The 25,547-nt window shown below is 45.5% G+C and overlaps 1 protein-coding gene across 5 annotated transcripts in view; it reads right to left on the minus strand.

Moving 5' to 3' along the window:
• LOC137334860 (DENN domain-containing protein 5B-like) overlaps positions 1-25,547 on the minus strand; it is a 246,399-nt gene that overhangs the window by 119,785 nt on the left and 101,067 nt on the right. For all 5 annotated transcript variants that reach the window (XM_067999894.1, XM_067999892.1, XM_067999893.1 and 2 more), the window contains 2 exons: positions 23,310-23,419; positions 3,291-3,957 (listed from right to left, as the gene is read on the minus strand). In XM_067999894.1, coding sequence (XP_067855995.1) covers positions 3,291-3,957; positions 23,310-23,419 — 777 coding nt within the window. The remainder of the gene's footprint in view (positions 1-3,290; positions 3,958-23,309; positions 23,420-25,547) is intronic.

Genomic DNA, 25,547 nt, shown 5'->3' on the forward strand with positions numbered 1-25,547 from the left:
CAGCGTCATGGATGTACTGGAACAGCTTGGATGGAGGCGTGGCTAGTTATGGAGCACAAGTCTTCAGCACTACAGCTGGGATGTTGTCGGGGCCCATAGCCGTTGCTGTATCCAGTGCACTCAGCTGTTTCTTGATGTCACGTGGACTAAATCGACTTGGCTGAAGACTGGCGTCCGTGATGGTGGGGATATTGGGAGGAGGCCGAGATGGATCATCCACTCGGCACTTCTGGCTGAAGATGGTTGCAAACGCTTCAGCCTTGTCTTATGCACTCACGTGCTGGACTCTGCCATCATTGAGGATGGGGATGTTCACGGAGCCTCCTCCTCCTCCTGTTAGTTGTTTAATTGTCCACCACCATTCACGACTGGATATGGCAGGACTGCAGAGCTTTGATCTGATCCGTTGTTTGTGGAATCGCTTAGCTCTGTCTATAGCATGTTGCTTCCGCTGTTTAGCCTGTGTTGTAGCTTCACCAGGTTGGCACCTCATTTTTAGGTATGCCTGGTGCTGCTCCTTGCATGCTCATCTACACTCCTGATTGAACCAGGGTTGATCCCCTGGCTTGTTGGTAATGGTAGAGTGAGGAATATGCCAGGCCACAGATTGTGCTGGAATACAATACTGCTACTGCTGATGGCCCACAGCGCCTCATGGATACCCAGTTTTGAGCTTCTAAATCTGTTCTGAATCTATCCCATTTAGCACAGTGGTAGTGCCATACAACACGTTGGATGGTATCCTCAGTGTGAAGACGGGACTTCATCTCCACGAGGACTGTGCGGTGGTCACTCCTACCAATACTGTCACAGACAGATGCATCTGTGACAGACAGATTGGTGAGGACGAGGTCAAGTAGGTTTTTCCCTCTTGTTGTTCGCTCACCACCTGTCGCAGGCCCAGTCTGGCAGTTATGTCCATCAGGACTTGGCCAGCTCGGTCAGTAGTGATGCTACCAAGTCACTCTTGGTGAAGAACATTGAAGACCCAAACCAGGGCACATTCTGTGCCCTTGCTACCCTCAGTGCTTCCTCCAAGTGGTGTTCAATATGGAGGAGGCTGATTCATCAGCTGAGGGGGGGTGGTCGGTGGTAATCAGCAGGAGGTTTCCTTACCCATGTTTAACCTGATGCCATGAGATTTCATGGGGTCCGGAGTCAATGTTGACGACTCCGAGGGCCACTCCTTCCTGACTGTATATCACTGTACCGCCACCTCTGATGGGTCTGTCCTGCCGGTGGGACAGGACATACCCGGGGATGGTGATGGAAGAGTCTGGGATGTTGGCTGAAAGGTATGATTCTCTGAGTTTGGCTACATCAGGCTGTTGCTTGACTGGTCTGTGGGACAGCTCTCCCAATTTTGGCACAAGTCCCCAGATGTTAGTGAGGAGGACTTTGCAGGGTCGACCGGGCTTGGTTTGCCTTTGTTGTGTCCGGTGCCTAGTGGTCTGATGCCGGGTGGTCCGTCTGCTTTTATTCTTAATGTGACTTTCTGTAGCGAGATTGTATATTAATTTAAATTCAAATTTAAATTCCCCAGCTGCCGTGGTGGGATTTGAAGTGATTGATCAGCCAGAATTCCTGTCTTGAAGATATCATGCTGGAATAGTACAGTGCTCTGGTCAGGTCACACCTTCAGTACAGTGTTCAGTTTTGGTCACTGGGATACAACGAAGACATTCAAACTTTGGAGGCATGCGGAGAAGAGCCATGAGCCTGATCTCTATTGTCAGAGAATTGAGCTCTGAGGAAAGTCCGTTGCGACACTCTGTCCAATATTAAGACCTGGATAAGCCAAAATTTGCTCCAGCTTGAAGCTGGTGAAAACAAAGCCATCCTTCTCCAGCTCCTGCCAGTACCCAGGTGTCGCCGGCCTCGACTCCATCAACTTCCTCAGCTGCCACCTCAAGCTAAATGAAACCTCGACATACTGCTCAACTCGGAGCTGAGCCTTCTTCCCTGCATCCGCTCCAACCAAGACCACAGCAACACTGCCCACTTGGCCAGTCAGTAAGACAAAGAGGCACAGGTTCAAAGTGGTGATGGCCATTTGATTGATGTCAGGAGGTTCTTCTTTCCATGAAGAGTAATCAAAACACCTGGAAAGGATTTCCAGGTAGGATAGTGGAGGCACAAGCCAGGAGTCATTTAAGAGACAATTGGGTACTGCGTTGGGCAAACCAGAAGGATAAGCCAAAGATGGCCCAAATGGCCTTCCTCATCTGGATTAATTTAGTGATCTTGTGACAACCAATGACAGATTAAGCCGAGTTCTGTGGTCCTACACAAGTTGAGGTTAAGACCCCTTATTTCTTTGGTATATGTATTGTGGTTATCCAACACCAAGACAAAATAATGAATCTTGTGAACAATCCACCTTTACAAAATATTATACTGAGATCACAGTCAATGTAATTCAATGAATTATACTGTTAAAGAGGTGATTGGTAAAATTCTTACTATCAACCCAAACTTGGCGTTTCATTTAGATAGCAGAGGTCATTCTCCCTTCCTAAATAGCATCCAATACACAGGTATTTTATTCTCCCTTCTTTTATTGATAGATTTGTCGCTCGCTCTTGCTTGATTTGTTATTTTCATGCATCTTTAGTAGTTCCTCATGGGTGATTTTTTTTCCAGCTGTGTACTTCCCATTTTATTGATACCTTCCCCACCTCTTCTGTTGTGAGGTGTTGCTCTTTTATGAATATATATTTCATAGAAATCTGAGAAATCTGACTATAACTCAGGCATGGAAGTGTGACACAAATAAATGTGCACTTGAAGCAATGAGGTAAATTTTCATCTTCAATGATTTCAATAAAATGGCAATTGGGCGAGTCTTACAATAGTCGGACAATCCGCTCTGCCAAATAACCACCCAGGTGGTGAAGTGGAAAATTTACCCCAAACTTTTTATTTAGATCAATAAAATTTCAAAACAATTTTTCCATTCCTAATAACTGTACTCTAATTGGATTCACCTAATTACTGGTAGAGCATGCAAGAATTTTTAGGAACAGGAAAAGCTGACAAGCACAACCCTAGTTGCCTGATCTCAACCTCACCGACTAACCTGCTCACCATATCCCCTTGTTAATGCACAACCCAGTGCCACATGTGCCTTATTTACTCTGATCAGTTAGCTTAATCAGTTTTCCATTTGGATTTGGTTACTTCCTCCTCTCCCACGAATTTCACACTCATCTATATTGAACTGCATTTGCCACCTTTTGGCCCATTTACTTGACAGATCTTGAAGTATTGTCCAACTTGATATAGCTTACCTTGTGAGTACAGAAGAATCTGCATCTCCAGCAGCACACACGTGAAGAGTTGAACCAAATTTTCCAAACCCAACAGTTCAAAGGCTTCTCGCAGTGGGAAATCAAACAGGGGCAACTCGCTTGGCCCAGGTCGCTGGCAAATAACCGGCCCGTAGACCCCGGAGAACTTCAGCGAGCGACCAGGTGGAGGCAGCGGGACTTCATAGAGGACGTTGTGTATGTAGCTCTCCAGGGGCAGAGGGGGAGGCTGCTGGGAGCTCACCGCTTTGTGCAGCTGCAGCAGAAACTTCCGACAGGCTTGCATGAACGGCAGCGGGGTGATCAGGCAGATGCACTTCGACACGTACAGGGTGTCCCGGCTGATGTCGTACGAGTTGTAACGCTGCAGTTTGGCCAGCGACGTGCTGTCCCCCTCGTCGATGCTACTTGCCAGGGAGTCCATGCTACAAGAGGACGAGGCATAAACGCTGCTGTACTGTTCCACGTTGTGCATCTGGTAGAGCGTCTGCATGGCACTGCAGATCTGCTTGCAGGTGACCTCTTCATAGAAGGTGAGCACAAAGCCATAGGTGCGTGAGCCGTCTTCACGAGTGATGAGGAAGGAATGGAACTGCGGTTCTCTGCTTTCAGCCTGGGTTCTGAAGGACAACCCTTTTGGCATGCAGAGCTGCAGGGGAGAAACAAAATCATACACTTTAAATAAAGAGGTCATCTAAAGAACATAACGTTCTTAGCAAATGACATGAACAACATATAACAAACTGATAAAACTCGACAGCATTTCCCACAAGTAGTACCCAGTCCAAAATCAGCGACTTTACCCTGGTGAAACCTGGCCGTGGAGTTACTCTATTTAACATGCTGACCGTTGTCTTCATTGAGGGGAAGGAGGAGAAAATATAACAGATGGTTGTGGAAAACTGTGGCAGTGGCCCCTTTTACTCACATCACCGTCACACCCGCAAGGGAAAACCTGAAGATTCAAATTCAGGCCTGCTATTTCAAGATTTTTACACTGAACAGGTGTCAGCTGTGGCTCAGTGGGTCGCATGCTCACCCTTGAATCAGAACGTGGATGTAAAAGATGCCGTGACACTATTCGAAGAGGAGCAGGGAGTTCTCCCCGTGTCCAGGCCAATATTCATCCCTCAACCAACATCAGTAAAAGAGATGATCTGGTCATTATCACATTGCTGTTTGTGGGACCTTGCTGTGAGCAAATTGGCTGCCACTTTTCCCTACATTGCTACAGTAACTACACTTCAAAAGTACTTCATTGGCTGGAATGTACTTTGGCACATCCTGGAGGTCGAGAAAGGTGCTTTATAAAAACATGCATTTCTTTTTTATCTCTCTTTCAGTATGTCTTACCTATGAGCCAATGGGCTTTATTTTTGTGCCAATTTTCTGCCCCCGGCTACTGAAAGTACGGCCTCGTTTGTGGGGTACAGTTCCACTGGCACCGTCAGCCCTGCCTCACCCAAGTAGTGAGCCCAGACTGTGAGGTCATCAGGGCCTAGACTGAACCTGATGGCCACACCCACGCACTTTCTAGCAGGAGGCGCTGGATAGCAACTAGGAGCAGGGACCCCGGTTGATTTTTTCCCTCACTAGCCCAGGACAACGGTGATGGCCCAATCACTGCCCCAGCCATGATCAGCAGACATCATCACAGATTGCGAATTAAGCTTAGGGCCATGTGCTCAGCTTGGCTTAATACCACACCACTCAATTAGCAGAATTTGTGTCAACATTTTCAATGCGATGTTAGTGTGAACAATTATAATTTGTTTTAGAAGATTAAAAATGGCTGACAATAGGCTACAGTCCCACTTTGATGACATCATGCGCAATACTAAATTCAGCACCATTTTTATACTGAAGTTATTTGTAAAATGAGACAGGTGCCAAACACTTACATTGAAAATGCATCTTCCAATATCTAAAATAATTAAAACAAACAAAATACACACAAACTGTCACCATCAATCTTAACCTGATTTTCAAATCTGAAAAACTAAGATTAAAAGGAGAAGTCAAGATGGATGGCACAACAGCGGGTTTCATTCATGGCAAAGACACCCAGCTACAAGAATAATCAGCAACAGCTAGCTCCTCCCTCATTGACGTAAAGAAAATCAGTATTGTCTGAGGAACATTATGCTTGAGGACACGGGAGATACTTGATGATCTCATGACATAACTATAACAATTACACCAGTTGTTTGTTTGCTGAAAGAGAAAAATTTTTACTAAACAAGTACAACTAGTTAGCTAAATACTATACTGATCAGAAAATGTGTACTGTGTTTAGCATCAGCCTTGACTCAGTTGGTAGCACTCTCACCTGAGTTAGAAGGTTGTGGGTTCAAGGCCCACTCCAGAGACTTGAGCACATAATCCAGGCTGGCACTCCCTGTGCAGTACTGTCGGAGGTGCCGTTTTTCGGATGAGACATTAAACCGAGGCCCCATCTGCCTTCTCAGGTAGACGTAATAGATTCCATGGCATTATTCGAAGAAGAGTAGGAGAGTTCTCCCCGGTGTCTTGCCCAATATTTATCCCTCAACCAACACCTCCAAAACAGATGATTTGGTCATCATCATTTGGCTGAGATTTTTCCTACATTATAACAGTGACTACACTTCAAAAGTAATTAATTGGCTGTAAAGCCTTTTGGGACGTCCTGAGGTCATGAAAGGCGCTATATAAATGCAAGTCTTTCTTTTCACAGTAAGAGTGAATGGAGGGTATATAGGGGGAGTGTGGAGGGCACGGCTCCCCATCTGTACTCTGCTTCTCAGATCTAGCCCATGGGTTTCCTGCCATTCCAAGAAACACAATTCAGTGCTGTGGGAAAAGGGAAAGGAATCTTCATCCTCCAACATCAGCCTGGCAAACTCATGCAAGTGGAAGACTGAACAACACTTGAAATGGAGATTCAAATTCAGACCTCCTCGTTCAAGGTTAATGCACTTAACAGTATGTCTCACCTTTGTGCCACACCGGGTATTTTTCCCCCTGTTGAGGGGGAGTACATTTATAATCCCCATTTTGCTCCCTTGATTGTTTTCTGAAGTGGGCACCCTGGATTCCAACTGGAGAATCAGGTAAACAACTGTGGGCATCTCCACAAGCTTCCTCCAGGGCTGCTGTGTGACCGGTCACCAGGGGGCACCAAAGAGGGGACCTCTGTTGAGTTTTCCTTCCTGTCATCAACTACATTCTTTGCCTTTGCCAGCACTGCGTCTAAAGACTCATCCGAGATCAGTAACTGAGCTATTGGAGGCACTCAGATGGGAATGTCAGCTGGAATCCAAATCCAGCTCTCCCTTTATTTGGCATTGCGCACTAAAGCGATCTGTATTTTTGCCCAAAGTTTGCCCCCTATTATAATGGTAAAGACTATAGTTATAGATACTACAAATTAACTACACCATTATAAAAGGTCGAAAACTCTTAACCTCTTTAAAATAGTTTCTGTCCTCTCAGAAAGCACAAAGAAAAAGAAATGGCCACTCAGCCCGAGAATGTGACCTCCTGGACAATAATCAATTGCCTGAGGGGGTCAGAGAGGAAAATTCTAGAGTTTTTCTTCCCTTATTGCCCCGTTTTTTTTTCCTCTCCCAGGCGATTACATTGCTGTTGGGGGTGGGGGGGATAGGAAGTGTCTAATAATGCTAAGTGTGGGGCAGGCTTGATAGGCAGGAAAAGACCAGCTGGTTTGTCATTTTCGTATGTCCGTTTGACAAAGTTGTCCATTAAGTATTCTAGCTCACCAGGACAAACAACCAACTGCAATTAGAACTCCCCTGAGATCCATGTTGTTTTGGTGACAAGAATAAAGTTTGCAGGAAACCTTGAACTGAAGGTCACAATCTCCAATCAAACCAAGTTCCTTCACCATTACTTTCCAGGATTCTGACCCCTGGCCAATGACGAGGGCAAGTCTCATGGCCTCTGGGTTGTCACTAACATCTCAGTGAAGTATAATGGTGGGAACAGACAGCCAACACATGAAGTATTTACTTGGTTTGCCTTTTATTTCATTTCCTTTCTATACGTTTTTCTTGCTTTTAACATAACTTTTTCCTCTCCTGCTAACTCTACAGATACAGTCAAGTTCCGACTAATGGAGGCAGAGCTTACCCATGCTGCTCAGCCAGTGCGAGCAAGCTCTATAATTCGTGGGTTTTCAAACCGGGGTCACTGGATTATGGGAGGTCCACGAGGGGATCCCAGAGGCCCTCAAGGTCATTAGATTTCTGCCCACGTATCATAAGATTTCTGCATTTTTCTGAATTTGTTGACTTACTAGCATGTCATTTCTGTTGCTTTATTATTTTTAAAATAAACATAGCACTGTTTTCCTTTGGCAGGCTTACACTGTCTATCTGATGTTGAGACAGGAGGGTTTCCAGTGAGCATGTCAATATTTGCAGCAGAGCAATATTCTCTGTATAGAGAAAAGTTTGAAATTTCTGCTACAGTCTATACTGTCAGTAGAGGAGTTTCAATCTTACTGAGCACCATGGCTAAGCTCGGTCACCATTAACATCGGGCCACAAGTGTTGGTTGACTAAAGAGCCCGTTGACAATAATGGTGACTTTCGCTGGTCAGGGGTCATTATTATCATGTTTTGGAATCATTACTGAGGCAGTCAGATTGAGTGAACGGCTGTGATTCAGTAAACACAACAACATGTTTTGTATATAGATATATTGGTCCTTTAAGTATTAATACAGCTGGTCTACTGCCAGACCCACAGCCAGAGCCAGTGACGTTCTTAGAGCCTCACATGCTCTGCAGAGAGACTGATTAGGCAGGCTGCTATTACTTGCCTATCAGTGTGCTTAAGCTTAGCCACGGTAAAGTGACTCATGAATTTTTTTTTTAAAGTCTAACCCACTGCCGGTTTCTAATCCGCACAGGCTATTACATCAGCTTAAGTTTTACTTCTGAACGTAAATAGGATGTAGGAGTTTAAATGTACCATCCTCACAGGCAAGGCAGTCAGGGATACACATTACAATACAGTTAAAAATGACAGCTCATTAAAGAGAGGTTAGCACTTTAAGAACAGAGAATCTAACTGACCGACCATTTAGATTAAACAGCCAAGTCTTAAAGTTTACCCTCATTTTCTCACCAATTTTCCCGCTCCCCTCTTCAAATTGTTGGGTGTCCTTGCCGGGCGTTATCGCTCCATGTGGGTCAGTCGCTCCGCAGGTCCTCGCTCAAGTGACCATTGCTCATGTGTCAGCTTCGAGTGAGCGTGTTGCAGACCATCACAGCTGAGCCTGATTCTATTGTCACTCAATGTGCCCACACACTTCCACACCAATGGACAGCAATCAGCAGCACGGACTTAGGTCTCTTCCCCCACCCCTGACCGCATCCCCCCGACTGGCCTCCTCCCCTAACCCAAGGGCGGTGAAGCCAATTGTATGGCATCCTGGTTGCTATCTAGGCCAAGATCAGTTAACGCAGGCCTGGCATTAAACCTGCTCGTTTATATATAAAGAAAGAAGAACAAACTTGCATTTATATAGCGCCTTTCACAACCTCAGGACGTCCCAAAGTGCTTTACAGTCAAAGAAGTACTTTTGAAGAGTCGTCACTGTTGCAATGTAGGAAACACAGCAGCCAATTTGCGCACAGCAAGCTCCCACAAACAGCAATGTGATAATGACCAGATAATCTGCTTTAGGTGTTGGTTGAGGGGTAAATATTGGCCAGGACACCGGGGAGAACTCTCCTGCTGTTCTGTGAATAGTGCCATGGGATCTTTAACGTCCACCTGAGACAGTTTTAACATCTCATCCAAAAGACGGCACCTCCAACTGTGCAGCACTGCCTCAGTACTGCACTGGGAATGTCAGCCTGGATTACGTGCTCAAGTCTCTGGAGTGGGACTTGAACCCACGACCTTCTGACTCAGAGGCGAGAGTGCTACCACTGAGCCTAGGAAGGCCAAGAGAATCCTGGACTCCTCTGAGTGAGAGAGAAGTGGCTGAAAAGCAGCACTGGATGTGAAGTGAAGGCTGGAATCTAAAGGGATCAAGCAAGTTGTGTCGCTCACCGGCTTAACACTTTGGAGATTACCGGAGCATCTTCAGATGCAAAAATTAGTATAAATGCAGGGAAATCATTGCGGGAATTCTGGACACAATTGTACCATCATTCCAAACCTTAGAGCTATCACTGGGCTTATTTAGCATATTGTCACCAATATTCTGCACTATTTTTGCAACAAACCTGCAGATTTACTTCTCCGCTGCAGTTGTTCAATCACCAAACCAGATTAACTGGTCAGTTAACCTGACTGTTATTTGTGGGAACTTTGTTGCCACATTTGCGAGCACCCTGACAGTCACTGCACTTCCAAGTAATTCACTGTATGGGAAGTGCGTGGGACAGTAATTGCACAAGCATGGTCTTCTCCTGCTCCTATTCATTATGTTCTTCTTATGTTCCCCTCCAAGTCACACACCATCCTAACTTGGAAATATATCGCCGTTCCTTTGTAGTTGCTGGGTCAAAATCCTGGAACTCCCTACCCAACAGCACTGTGGGAGTATCTTCACCAGACGGGCTGCAGCGGTTCAAGAAGGCGGCTCACCACCACCTTCTCAAGGGCAACTAGGGACGGGCAATAATCCAGAGACATCAACATCCCCAGAATGAATTTTAAAAATATATACAGGGAGATGCTATTTTGGGCAGAACTTTTGACTTCAGTGGGGGTATAAAACAAGTGGTAATGGTTCAGGTGGTCATTATACACCTGTCCGATTTCCCTTTCCATTGACCTCAACTTGCAAGTTCCGCCCATAATTTTGTACAATACCAAAGCCGTCAGAATATAAGCACCACTTCGAGGCTTAGTGGCCAAAGTGACTTATTTCCCAGTGTCCTGCTGTCTGGGAGATTTATCTGTCAAGTGGTAGTGAGGGAAATGATTATGCAATATCTGTCCGGGATCTTATTAGCGCAGAAATATAGCTTATAAGAATATAACGCAGTTACTGCATGATGCACCTCTTGTGCAACAGTCCTAATTTATCACCATCACCAGCAACACATCTGTAAACAACTTGGCAGCATTATTGCCTGACTCCCCGGCCACCAACTCCATCCCTCTCCCTGGCCACTGTCTGAAGCTGAACCAGACTTTGCAACTTTGGCGTCCTATTTGACCCCGAGACGAACTTCCGACCCCGTATCCTCTCCATCATCAAGACCACTTACTTCCAGCTCCGTAATATCGCCCATTGCCTCAACTCATCTGCTGCCGAAACCTCCATCCATGCCTTTGAAACCTCCAATCTTGACTATTCCAATGCTCTCCTGGCAGGCTTCCCACCTACCGCTCTCCGTAAACTTGAACTCATCCAAAACTTTGCTGCCCGTATCCTAACTCGCGTCACGTCCCGTTCACCCGTCACCCCTGTGCTTGCTGACCAACACTGGTTCTCAGTCCGGCAAGCCTCGATCTTGAAATTCACATCCTAGCGTTCAAATCTCTCCATTGCCTAGCCCCTCCCTATCTCCTCCAGCCCTACGATCCTCAGGGATCTCTGCATTCCTCAAATTCTGGCCTCTTGCGCATCCCCAATTTCCATCGCTCCACCATTGGTGGCCGTGCCTTCAGCTGCCTAGGTCCAAAGCTCTGGAATTCCCTCCCTAAACCTCTCTGCCTTTCTTCCTCCTTTAGGTCGCTCCTTAAAACCTATCCCTGTGACCAAGCTTTGTCCTAACATCTCTTGATGTGGCTCAGTGTCAAATTTTGTTTGATAACACTCCTGTGAAGCGCCTTGGTATGTTTTACTATGTTAAAGGCGCTATATAAATGCAAGTTGTCGTTGAGTCAGAAAACTGTAGGTTACATACATCTGATGCTCCAGTGCAAACAGTGAGGCAGTGCTGCATTGTCGGAGGTGCCATGTTCTGGATGACAGATTAAATCCAGGCCCCATCGACTTGCTCTGGGAGGGTGTTAAAGATCCCATGGCACTATTTGAGGAGCAGGGAATTGCTCCCATTGTCCTGGCTTACATTTTCCTCCACCTTAATCAAAAACAGATTAACTGGAAATTTGTCGGACTGATGTTGGTCAAAAAGGGGACAGAATTGGTTGGAATATTCTGTTCTTTTTGTAAAGTTTCAGGTTCATTTCCCCTTTCTGATTTCAAAAGAAAAATTAATTCTGTCTGGACTCTTGGGTGGAGTCAGGGAGTGGAGCACAGCACAGACAGGACTGGGGAGTGGAATGCTGACATCTCATTAGGCCCCAGCGAGCAGACTTGCAAGATGAATGACCAGTTACCCTGTCCTTGGCTGAGGGAGATCTGCTCTTCTTCTAGTAGTGCCATAGGATCTTTAACATCCAACTCAGCCAGTGCAGCAGGCGGACGGGGCTTCGGTTTTAATGTCTCATCCAGAGGACGGCACCTCCGACATTGCAGCACTCCCTCAGTACTGCTCGACTGGGGCATCAGGCTGGGTTATGTAGCTTGAACCCGCAACCTTCTGGGAAAGAGATGGCAATGTAGCCAACTGAGCCAAGCCGGCACACTGATTACCATGGACCAATGAGATGGCTCGAAGCATCGGATCAGATGTGCGCAATCTAAGTACATGTAGATTCCCACCGACAGCTGTTGCATTTCTTCCACCTAATCTTCAGCAGGAAGGTTCAAGATACTGATGTCTTCATATCCCCCAGCTTAAGACTTGCACTTGCATTTATATAGCGCCTTTCACAACCTCAGGCGTCCCAAAGCACTTTACACCCAATGAAGTAATTTTGAAGTGTAGTGTAGGAAATGCAGCAGACAATTTGCGCACAACAAGATTCCACAAACAGCAATATGATAATGACCAGATAATCTGTTTTTGTGATGTCGGTTGAGGGATAAATATTGGCCAGGGTTTCAAGGAGAACACCCCTGTTCTTCTTCGAATAGTGCCATGGGATCTTTTACGTCGAGAGCAGACGGGGCCTCGGTTTAACGCCTCATCCGAAAGACGGCACCCTCTGACAGTGCAGCACTCCCTCAGTACTGCACTGGGAGTGTCAGGCTAGACTTTGTGTTCAAGTCTCTGGAGATATGAACTCATAATCTTCTGTCTCTGAAGCGAGAGTGCCACCACTGAGCCACTGCTTATGGCAACGCATACTTCACTGCTGCAGGGCAGGCAAACCAAAAACTGGACATTTCCTCACCAGTCAAGCTGTTAGATTCATGTGTATAGGCAGTGGGCTGGACCTCAGAATGGGAAAGCAGTAGCTTTGATGATATCACCATTATGAGGAGGGGGTTCAATTGGAGTAGAACCAGTGGTGCAGAGTGTTGTTGCTTTAGGCCTAATCTTAATTCATTAACATAACGTCTGCTTCATCTGGATTAACCTGGTTTCCTCTTTTCCACCTATGGTGTGCCCACATTATGGGTCTTGATCCCTTACTTTAGTTTCTCAACATTTCTCCTGATCTCAGCTGAGGATGTACTGAGTGGAGGCCAAGCAATTCCTTGAGAGGGAGGGAAAATCACCTCACCAGCAGCCAGCTGGAGTCGCGCACCAGCAGAGGCTCGGGAGCAGGGCTCCAACCATTCTCGGTCCAGCGGAAGGGACACATGACCCATTCAGCCAATGGCAGCAGAGACCCTGGGTCTTCTGGTCTGCTGTAGAGATGAGGGACTCCTTCAGTGGACGGCTAAAGGTGCTGATCCAGCTCGGAGTATCAGCGAGCTTGTAGTGACTCAAATCAGCACCACTGTCAACTGAATGGAAGTGGGTCAATCCTTCGAGAGGGGCCAATGACTACAGGAGATGCACATGTCGACAGTTGACACCACCCACAGGAGGTGAACGTCCGTCTATAATGAGTGTGGTTGGCTGGTTCATAAGAAAACTAAAATACCAAAACAAACGAATGATACAAGAAAGAAAGAATTTGCATTTATATCGCACCTTTCATGACCTCAGGATGTCCCAAAGCGCTTTGAAGTGTAGTCACTGTTGTAATGTAGGAAATGCTGCAGGCAATTTGCGCACAGCAAGATCCCACAAACAGCAATTAAATAAATGACCAGATAATTCTTTTTTTTTTTAAAGTGATGTTGGTTGAGGGATAAATATTGGCCAGGACACTGGAGAGAACTCCTCTGGCTCTTCTTCGAATAGTGCCGAGGGATCCTTTACATCCACCTGAGAGGGCAGACGGGTCAGGGACCTAAAAGATTATCAGGGAGCAAAAGCCATGAGCAGAAGAAAGCCTGCACATTATCTCCCTACTGTCCATGTTAGCTAAATATTGCCTTCCTTTGTATCAGCTTGGCTCAGTCGGTCACACTCTTGCCTGACTTGGAAGGATGCGGCCCCACTTCGGGACTTGAGCAGATAATCAAGGCCGATGCTTCCATGCAGTACTGAACGAGTCCTTCTCTGTCAGTGGTCCGTCTTTCAGATAAGACGTTAATTTGAGGTTCACCTGCCTGTAAAAGACCTCACCGCACTAATTTGAAAAAGAGCGGGGAGCTCTCCTGGTGTCCTGGGTGACATTCCTACTTCAATCAACACCACCAAAAACAGATCAACTGCTCATTCATACCATTTGCTATTTGTGGGATCTTGCTGTGCACAAAATGTCTGCCAGAATACTGCACATAACAGTGGAGACACTTCAAAAAGTAGTTCATTAGATGCAAAAGGTCTTGGTACATCCTGAGGACGTTATAATACGTTATGGTGAATGCAAGTTCTTCCTTTGCGTGAAAAAGCCTATTTTAAAATAAAAATCTATTTGAATCATTTGTATAATGGATGAAATGGGTAATAATTGCAGAAACATTTTTGATGCTCAACATGCATTGCAACAATTTCAGTGCGAAACAGAGACAGTTCATAAAGCACCACTTTAATCTGTGGTCAGAGTGAGATTGAACCATCTGTTCAGTGAAGGGCTGCTACTTCAGGCACCTTAGAAAGGATCAAAAGTGTCCAAAGCTGGGCTGTCACCTAATACGCATCTGAGAGCCATGTCTCTGGCTGCAAGCCCAAAAGCTTGCTCAAGGTGGTGCATCTTAAGGAGGCTTTAAAGTGGGGGGGGGGGGGAGCAGAGAGAGCAAGTAAGTGAGATATGAAAGGGTTTAGGTAGTGGATTCCAGAGAATGGGACTGGCAATCACAACCCAGTTCCTAGTAGGCAAGGGCCTAGCACAAATTTGAGCCAGTTTAACGCTACATTAACAATGTCGCACTGGGTGGCCTGGTATGGGAAATGGAAAAATACCATATGAGTGCAGCAGGGGGCCCTCTTCTGAAGTTGGGGCTGAAGCACACTGTTGGGAAAAAGTAAAGGGACCATCTTGACATCTGGTCATGTTATTAATCCTGAGCTGAGAACTTGAAACGATTTTGTTGGGATTTTCTGTGGGAGAAGAACGCCAACAACGTCCATTGATATAGTGCCTCTAAAGTAACAAACGTTCCACGGCGCTTCACAGATGGTCATGAAGAAAATGGACACCAAGCCAAGAAAGGAGAGATGAAAAGAGGTGCCCAAAAGCTTGGAGTATATTAGAGGAGGAGAGAGAGGTGGTGGAGAGAATTCTCGAGAGTGGGACCCAGGTGGCTGAAGGCTGTGTTGCCAATGGTGGGATGAAGAGGAGGGGGATGCACAATAAAGACCGGTGTCAAATTGCTTTTGGACACAATGCCACAATACTACATGAAGAGTGCAAATATGGGAAGGGGGAAACAGGCAATATCACAATGAGACAACACTTTATACACCATCACTCCTCCTGTACAGTTAATTTTAAAATCCTAGATCTAACGGAGACTGAGCATTCCAGTCGAATCTAAAAAAAACCTTCAGCGTTTTAAGGGAACAACAGGCCATATTTATCGGTCAATTGTGTAGGTTAATATTTCATTATTACATTCGGGCAGTACAAAGAGATAGATTTCCCTTCAGCGCTATTTGCTCAAGAAGTCCCACGGGGGTTTGAGTATAACGGTTCTTTTGTACCTAGTCCGTAGATTGGTTCACCCAAATGCCATCCATCATTGGCGACACTTGCATCATTTTACATTCTCCGAAGGCACAGGCTCTGCTATTTTGACCAATCGTGATCTAAAGTGTACGAGACTTGCGGCCCCATAGAAACAGTTGTTCCCTTGGCAACAGTTGTTGCCTGGAGGAGATTATTGCTGTTCATTTTACTGCTACGATTTGGATTGTTCTCAATTGCTGTGTCGCATTGCAAGTTTAAGCTGGGGCTCAACTTGTATTTCCCAGTGCGGCTTTAGACATTCACTCTTAATTTCTACTACTGATACATTTCTTTCTAATGCAGAGAGGTTCGTGAGATGTGGTATCAAGATTCCGTCGAGACAAATTGAGGGCTTAGGAATGCTGATGCCTTTGATACACAGAACAGATGTCTCAGAGTGCATTACGAGGAGGGGGTCACAGCTGAGAGATTTACATGACATCATATACCACAAGAGAAGCTTATGAAACAAATTCTGCAATGCAGGTGCGTTATCGAGGTGAAGAAGAATTACAATTGCACCCCCTCATCACAAAGCTTTGATGTGGGGCCATCTGTTAGATGACCACTGGATCTCATTTCACACAGTGAATTCCCCTTCAACGACATTCAAAGCCAAGAGTGCATTGCTCCCTTCAACAGATTCCCAGCCATCTGAGTTTCCTGTATTTGGGCCCTATTCATGAACCAAGTCTGAGCTTTCCCATTCAAATTTTACTAAGAACTGGAGTTCCCTCCATGTTCTAACTGGTAGGGGCCATGAGCTAGGTCACGGGTGTGATCTTCGCTGGGAGAAATTTGCCTTTGAAAGTAAGAGTCCCGAGAGTCCCCTTCCACTTGAAGTAATTTTTCAAACTGGACTGCATCAACTGCATCATGAATGGCTGCCTCAACTCCCTCTGAAACGCCCATCACTGGGTGTGTCACCATGGAGGCAGAGTCTGCCCTCCACCGATCCTCATATGCGGATCTCTCAGTAGTTTGGTCCAGAGATTCAAGCGTGGTGATGGCTTTCCGCCAGCTAGCCAAAAGAAAAATCCAGATTGGTGGGGTGAAAGTCTCCTTTGTGCAGGGGTCCTATGAGAAATGGCCGTAAGGCATCTCAATCAAGTTCCTAGGGGGTCATGGGTCAAGGCCACAAGAGTGCCTCTAATTTAGTATCTAACCCGTGCCATACCTGATCTGGGAGTTCTCAATGTGAACACTGGTTACCTGTAGTATAAAGTGTTCACATTTAGTCCATCACCAAAATGGCATGCTTCCAACTTTGCCCATCTATGACACTACCTCACCCCATCCCAGGAGCTTTTTCCCTTCGTTGAGGGTTCTATAGCAAGGGGACATAGATTCAAGGTAAAAGGCGGGAGGTTTAGAGGGGATTTGAGAAAGAACTTTTTCACCCAGAGGGTGGTTGGAGTCTGGAACTCACTGCCTGAAAGGGTTGTGGAGGCAGGAACCCTCACAACATTCAAGAAGCATTTGGATGAGCACTTGAAATGCCATAGCATACAAGGCTACGGACCAAATGCTGGAATATGGGATTAGAGTAGACGGGGCTTGATGGCCGGCGCGGACACGATGGGCCGAAGGGCCTCTATCCGTGCTGTATAACTCTATGACTCTATGACTCTAAACCTCCCAGCAAGATTTCCTCATTGGCCTCCCATTTATATCCTTCACAAACTTGTCTAGAACTCTGCGCCCTACCCAACACCTCCGACCTCGCTGCCCTCCATTGGCTCCCCAACCCATAGCACATCGACTTTAAAATCCTCATCCTCCTTTGTCAATCCTCTCACAGCCTCACTCCTCTCTAACCATGCAAACTTCTCTAGCCCTCAGTCCCAGCTTGCACCCTCCTTCCTTCCAATTCTGGTACGCTGTGCATCCACTCGCGTCAACACCCCTCCCTTACGCTGTGATTCCCATATTTAGGAGTTTACTACATTGTACTACTGTGACGTCTGATGTAGGTGGGCTGTGGCACTTGATTATGTTCTGTAACTTAGAAAACCATTCTGAGTTTAAGTGTTCTGGTGGTGGTCCCTTTGTTACCGTGCAGTATCCAGGGAGAGAGGCTGCACTATCCATATTTGAGCAGTCAATATCCCCTGGGAAACATGAGGAGGGACATTAATGAACAATAAAAGTGTAACAGATTGCAAATCCACGACTGGAACCAGTTACTCAGGGCCACATGACAGCATATAATTCAGATCATCCAGCAAACCATATTTTCAGCGTTTAATAATTGCAGTGCAGAATAATGTTTGTTTCCAAAACAAGGAAATAAACCTTTCCGACAGGGTCAAAACAGCAACAGAGACCAGAAATGACTGTTGGTAATAATAGGGAATGAATGTTTATTGCTTTAGTCTGCTGTTTTAACAAAGGGTGTTAACCTTTATATCTTAAAGTTTTATTGAATTCCCTCTAACTCCTTAATTAGGAACATAGGAATAAGGGTAGGCCATTCTGCCCCTCGAGCCTGTTCCGTCATTCAATTAGATCGTGGCTGAACTGTATCTTAACTCCATCCATCCGCCTTGGCTCCATATCCCTCAATACCCTGACCTAACAAAGATCTATCGATCTGTTTTGAAATCTTCAACTGACCTAGCCTTTAATTTTTATATTTTAAATCATTGGAACATGATCCAAATAAAGTATCAAAAATCAAAATTTTCTGGGAGAAGAGGGAAAGAATGACCCCAGGCTTCGCTAGGAAAGAAATCCCATGCCTTTAGCAGTCGCATAGTGTCATTTAAATTGCAGCACACAGGATCTGCAGCTTAAGTTATGACAAACCCCAGTCTCACTGCACTCTCAGTCGAACTCCTTGTCTTCATGTGTCATAAGGCCTAACTTTTTGTTTTGAGCTGTCAACTTTCTTGGGGCTTTATCTGCTCTTTTGAATCTGCTGAGCAGGTTGTGCTAGTCTTCTAGGCTAATGCTTTGTGTAGAACTAGGGGGCTTAGTCGTAGGATAAGGAGACAGCCATTCAAAACTGAGATGAGGAGGAATTTCTTCACGCAGAGGGTTGTGAATCTTTGGAATTCTCTACCCCAGAGGGCTGTGGATGCTGAGTCATTGAATATATTCAAGGCTGAGATGGATAGATTTTTGGATTCTAGCGGAATCAAGGGATATGGAGATCGGGCGGGAAAGTGGAGTTGAGGTCGAAGATCAGCCATGATCTTATTGAATGGCGGAGCAGGCTCGAGGGGCCGTATGGCCTACTCCTGCTCCTATTTCTTATGTTCTTATCATATTATCGAATTGTTTAAAACTGCAGCCAAAACATTGTGCATTTTCTTGATGAAAAAAAAACAAATTCGTCCTCGGAATTCTGTGTATTCCGCAGTCTTAAATCATTGCTGTAATTGTATTTTCACAGGGTGGCTGCTCAGTGCAAAATACAAATTTTATTTCAGGTAATTATCAGTCCTACAATATAAATCAGATTACCAGGTGGTTGAAAAAAAATGTCTGAACAGCAGCCAGGATAATTATGTGTTGAACTGTGATTCACAAAACAATTTCTAAATGTGTTCAAATTTCGACTTGCTGAATAGTGATTAACTCAGCAGTTCTCTACAAGGCTAGAAGTGTCTTTTTACTCCTAATTCTCCTAATAGAATCATAGAATCTTACAGCAGAGAAGGCGACCATTCGGTCCATCGTGCCTGTGCCGGCTTTTTGAAAGAGCTATGCAATTAGTTCCACTCCTCCGCTCTTCCCCATAGCCCTGCAAATGTTTCCCTTTCAAGTAAATATCCAATTTCCTTGTGGTAGTGACCATTGAATCTGCTTCCACCACTCTTTCAGGCAGTGCATTCCAAATCAGAAAAACTCATTGCATAAAAAATTCTCATCTCCCCTCAGGTTCTTTGCCAATTATCTTAAATCGGTGTCCTCTGGTTACCGACCCTCCTGCCAGTGGAAACAGTTTCTCCCTATCTGCTCTATCAAAACCCCTCATAATTTTGAACCTTCTCATGGACTATTTTCCCCTCTTTCTCTTCCTCATATTTGCACCAATTTTCTCCCCTCCCCTCAAGTTGTTGGCCCCTGGTTGAGAAACGGCTGAGTGCACTGGATACAGCAAAGGCTATGGGCCCCGACAACATCCCGGCTGTAGTGCTGAAGACTTGTGCTCCAGAACTAGCTGCGCCTCTAGCCCAGCTGTTCCAGTACAGCTACAACACTGGCATCTACCTGACAATGTGGAAAATTGCCCAGCTATGTCCTGTCCACAAAAAGCAGGACAAATCCAATCCGGCCAATTACCGTCCCATCAGTCTACTCTCAATCATCAGCAAAGTGATGGAAGGTGTCGTCGACAGTGCTATCAAGAGGCACTTACTCACCAATAACCTGCTCACCGATGCTCCGTTTGGGTTCCGCCGGGAGCACTCGGCTCCAGACCTCATTACAGCCTTGGTCCAAACATGGACAAAAGAGCTGAATTCCAGAGGTGAGGTGAGAGTGACTGCCCTTGACATCAAGGCAGCATTTGACCGAGTGTGGCAGCAAGGAGCCCCAGTAAAATTGAAATCAATGGGAATCAGGGGGAAAACTATCCAGTGGCTGGAGTCATACCTAGCACAAAGGAAGATGGTAGTGGTTGTTGGAGGCCAATCATCTCAGCCCCAGGACATTGCTGCAGGAGTTCCTCAGGGCAGTGTCTTAGGCCCAACCATCTTCAGCTACTTCATCAATGACCTTCCCTCTATCATAAGGTCAGAAATGGGGGATGTTCGCTGATGATTGCACAATGTTCAGTTCCATTCGCAACCCTTCAAATAATGAAGCAGTCCGAGCCTGCATGCAGCAAGACCTGGACAACATCCAGGCTTGGGCTGATAAGTGGCAAGTAACATTCGCGCCAGACAAGTGCCAGGCAATGACCATTTCCAACAAGAGAGAGTCTAACCACCTCCCCTTGACATTCAACGGCATTACCATTGCCGAATCCCCCACCATCAACATCCTGGGGGTCACCATTGACCAGAAACTTAACTGGACCAGCCATATAAATACTGTGACTACGAGAGCAGGTCAGAAGCTGGGTATTCTGCGGCGAGTGATTCACCTCCTGACTCCCCAAAGCCTTTCCACCATCTACAAGGCACAAGTCAGGAGTGTGATGGAATACTCTCCACTTGCTTGGATGAGTGCAGCTCCAACAACACTCAAGAAGCTCGACACCATCCAAGATAAAGCAGCCCGCTTGATTGGCACCCCATCCACCACCCTAAACATTCACTCCCTTCACCACCGGCACACAGTGGCTGCAGTGTGTACCATCCACAGGATGCACTGCAGCAACTCGCCAAGGCTTCTTCGACAACACCTCCCAAACCCGCGACCTCTACCACCTAGAAGGACAAGAGCAGCAGGCACATGGGAACAACACCACCTGCACGTTCCCCTCCAAATCACACACCATCCTGACTTGGAAATATATCGCCGTTCCTTCATCATCGCTGGGTCAAAATCCTGGAACTCCCTTCCTAACAGCACAGTGGGAGAACCGTCACCACACGGACTGCAGCGGTTCAAGAAGGCGGCTCACCACCACCTTCTCAAGGGCAATTAGGGATGGGCAATAAATGCCGGCCTCGCCAGCGACGCCCACATCTCATGAACGAATAAAAAAAAGGGACCATTTTAAGAGTCCTGCTTTAACTTGGAGAGGACCTTGACCATAACCCACCATGGTGAAGTCTCACAGATTGTATTTTGTGTGGTATGAACCAAAATGCATTCACTGTTGTCGGTCAGGGCCACGTGCAGTTTCGGAAGCAGTGCCTGTAGCATGTTTAAAAAAAGAACTGAAGTGACATTCATCGTGAGGAGCACCTGTACAGAGAAACCACACTCCATAATTAACGGCTGAGAATGAGCAATAGCCAGACATTTATCATCATCACCATCCCCACCCCCCCCCCCCGCCCCAATCCGCATCTATAAAGACCACCTGAAGTCTCACGGTGATCTGACAGATCCCCGACCATTTCAAAGGTTGGTTGGAACGAGTTCTTAATGACAATTCCACTATTTTCTTGCCTCATTATATTGATGGAGTTGAGAAAAGTAATTATCATTTTGAAAATTTATCTCATGGGCTAGGAATTAGTGTTGCAGCTGATTTTTTTTTCAAAGTACTATATTCCCAAAGAGCATAAATGAGCACATTACAGCATTGTTCAGCTTGAATGTTCCACAATTATCATTAGACAACGAGTTCCGTCCAACACACAGCAACAATCCAATGATGTCTGCAGCGCCACATCACGAGTTGATAATGCAATTGGCTCGTGTATGGGATATTTCCATTCACCACGGTGAACTGGTGTGGGTTACAGAGTGAACAATTTTTGGAAGCTTCATGAAACACATCAACAGCGCACGGTGGCTACAGTACGTACGATCGACAGGGTGCCCTGCAGCAACTCACTAAGGTTACTTCGACAGTATCTCCCTCTCCTGTTACCTCTACCGCCATAGAAGGACGAGAGCAGCAATGTCATGGGAATACCATCACCTCCAAGTCATACACCATCCTCACATGGACATAGCTCTCTCTGTCCCATCAAAAGACCCTCTTAAAAACAATGTGAGGTGACGGTGTCAGACAAGAAGCATGTTGGCAGAACATTCGAATTAATTGGCTTAAGTGCGGTTTATCATGTATTATTTTGGTACTGATCTCACATGTTCTCGCTTTCTTTCTTCTATTAATATTAACATTAAAAATTGGTACATCATAGTCCAGACTGCACACTTTGTTACTGATGCAAAAGAGTCTTAAAAAAGGCCAATGACTTAATGCTGCCTGCTTCATTGTCGCTGGGCCAAAACCCTGGAATTTTCCACTTAACACCATTGTGGGAGCACCATCACCGCAAGAACTGCAACGGTTCAAGGAGAAGGCCCACCGCCATCTTCTGATGGCACTGAGGGCTGAATAATAAATGCCAGCCTTGCCAGTTACACCGTCATCCCGCAAAACAAATTTTTAAAAAATCCGTCAGTGTTTTTTTTTTAGAAACCCCTCAGCAATTGTCCAAATTGAAGCAAATCCACAAGTGATAAAGCTAGCATGACATGCAAATCAGTGTCTGACCTGGGTGTAGGGTTGAAAAACTAACTGAAACATTTAATATCTGTTTCTGTCCAAAGTTTACCTTGGGGATAGCTGATTCTGGTCACACACACAAAAAAAAGTATGTAGAGGAGAAAGAAAGCCAATCATTTCCTGCTATTTTCTTCTGACCTTTGGGAGGACCTAGGGTTTACAAGCACCCGCCAATCTACAGGGAAATTTGCCCAATAATAGCAAATACTTACTAATTCACCTCAGGATCTGTTGTATCACCCCCGGCAGCCTGACCAAGATTAGGCACTTGCTTTTGGACTAGGCTTTTGTCCTGCGCATCAATACCCCAAGTAGGCCACCCCATAATAAGCACATTATGGCAAAATGTCACTTCTGCAACAGTTCTGGTTATAAACTTTTATTTATTACCAAAAACAAAAAGAAAAACATTTGCATTTATACAGCGCCTCTCATGATCTCAGGACGACCCAACGCACTTTACAGCCAATGAAGTACTTTTCAAGTGTAGTCACTGTTGCAATGCAGGAAATGCGGCAGCCAATTTGTGCACAGCAAGGTTCCACAAACAGCAATGAGATAAATGACCAGATCATCTATTTAAGGTGTTGGTTGAGGGATAAATGTTGGCCAGGACAAACCAAGATGAAGAAGCCAACGCCCATAGTGCATGGCTGAAATGGGTAAAAGGGAAAATGAAAACTAACTGGCAAGATCCCAAATATTGCCACAGGATCTTTGGGAAAACCTACAAGCTTACATGGACCTTGATCCGTTGCATTGTCTGTGTAGGGGCAATGGGTAAAAAGACCATTAAAATCCACTACTCACCATATTGACAGCATCTTGGTCAAAAGGGTTCCACTCCACATTCTGGGGATAGTGGGCTAACACTTTGGACTTGAATGTTCTCCTCAGTGGACTCTGATCAAAGTTTTCTCCTACGAGACGAAAATAGAGAATAAATTATACAGTAATCACCAGGGGATTCCCACAGACCCTGGAGAGCTCTCCAACTACACTGGCTGTATAAAGGTAGAAATAGCATCCAACTCACCTCACTGGGAAAACATCTTTCAGAAACTGGTATTATCAACAGTTTGTTTTAAAAGGTTCTCCCACTGCACACCTTCACCCAATTGGAAGGTCAACCAAGTAGCCAGCTTCCAGGCCTCAGTGTATGCAGACTCCATAGCATGGCACAGGTTAGGACATGGTCCAATTTCACGCCAACACAATGGAATTGCCTCACTTCAAATAAGATGTTTTCACTCTTCCCTCTCCAAGCAGAGACAGTCAACTCATGGCATGGGAAGCGATAAAATGTGAACTCACCTTCTACCACTTAGAATATGGTGTGCAGTTCGGGACTCCGTATTATACAAAGGACATAGAGGCACTGGAGAAGGTGCAAAAAAGATTCACAAGGATGATACCAGAACTGAGGTTATAACTATCAGGAAACATTTAGCAGGATGGGTGCTTTTCTTCAGAAAAGAGAAGGCTGAGGGGTGACCTGATAGAGGTCTTTAAGATTATGGCTTTGATAGGGTAGACGTAGAGAAGATGTTTCCACTTGTGGGGGAGACCAAAACTAGGGGTCATAAATATAAGATAGTCACTAATAAATCCAGTAAGGAATTCAGGGCAAATCTCTTTACTCAGCGAATGGTTAGAAATGTGGAACTCACCACCACAAGGAGTAGTTGAGGCGACTAGCATGGATACATTTAAGGAGAAGCTAGATGAACACATGAGGGAGGAAGGAATAGAAGGGTATGTTGATAAGTTAGATGAAGAGGGGTGGGAGGAGGATCATATGGAACATAAACACTGGCATGGACCAGTTGGGCCCAATGGCCTGTTTCTGTGCTGTACATTCTATGCAAAAAGGTACTGTGGAAATGACCAACACTGGAACATTGCGAGAGGGCCATTGAAAAACACCTTTAATTGCAGTTTGTAAAAATGAAGCTCGCTAAGTGGCCAAATGCCCAGTTAATTACTGAGCCATCCAGACCAACATTTCACAGACTGGTCTCAGCCAAGGCCTCAGTTGTTGCAACTGGTGACCACGCCTCTGAGATAGAGGGGAAGGGGAAAAAATAAAGATATCAGACTTGGTTCCTGGCTCTGATCACTATCCCATGCTGCAAAATGCATGCGGGTGGATGCTGGGCAAGAATCGGGAGTTGGCGGCGAGGCCCTCCACAGTCGAATATCTTGACACTGCTCACTTATGAAGAATGGCCACTTGTGTGAAAAAACAGAGGCCTGCTGGATGCCCAGGAAGCCCTAAATGCCAGCAAAAGCGCTATCGCCTTTGGGAGAGAAGGGGAGATAAAATAGCAATAAATTCGACCTGACTAATCACTGACAACAGTCAATACTTCAGACACAGAATATTTCACAGTCATTGGGAATTCAAGAAGGCATTAATCACAATATTAAGAACTACACACAGAATTACAAATGGAAATAATCAGGCAACAGTTGAAGAAAGTTTCAAGTTTAGTTGTGTTTCTCACCCAATTCGGAACTTTGCAGGATATGCGGAGTTACAATTATTATTTAGCAGGAAAAGTCTAATTTGTTTAAATTAATAGAAAGCAAGGTGTGTCCGTGGGTTAATAGATGTGCAACAAGACATGATATTCCTCTCCTCTCGCGAAGGGACACATGTTTGCTATTAGATGTCCTCGTCAGTTATCCTGAAATGAGTGCGTTAGAAACACAAACACTGGTTCACCATCACGTCAACACAAACCCACAACCAAGGAAAGCAGTGCAGGCAATGAGAGCATATAGAAAAGAGGCCCACCACCAACACCATCAACCCAATACAACATATTAAACCCCACCTTTTACGAAAGGCAGAGTCTTCATTGTCCGCCCGGAAGTATCGAGAATTATTTGAAAAAAAAAAGCGGGAAAGGATAAGTGATGGGTCATTAGTTTGAAACATAGCAGTATCCTAGTGTAGAGAGAGGATGATAGACTACAGTTGCTAGGAGACAGTTCTGCCAATCAACTGCAACAGCTGCATCCCAATGCAACCCATAATCCTGC

The sequence above is a fragment of the Heptranchias perlo genome, chromosome 18 (genome assembly GCF_035084215.1).
Source record: "Heptranchias perlo isolate sHepPer1 chromosome 18, sHepPer1.hap1, whole genome shotgun sequence".
In the NCBI taxonomy this organism is placed as follows: domain Eukaryota; kingdom Metazoa; phylum Chordata; class Chondrichthyes; order Hexanchiformes; family Hexanchidae; genus Heptranchias; species Heptranchias perlo.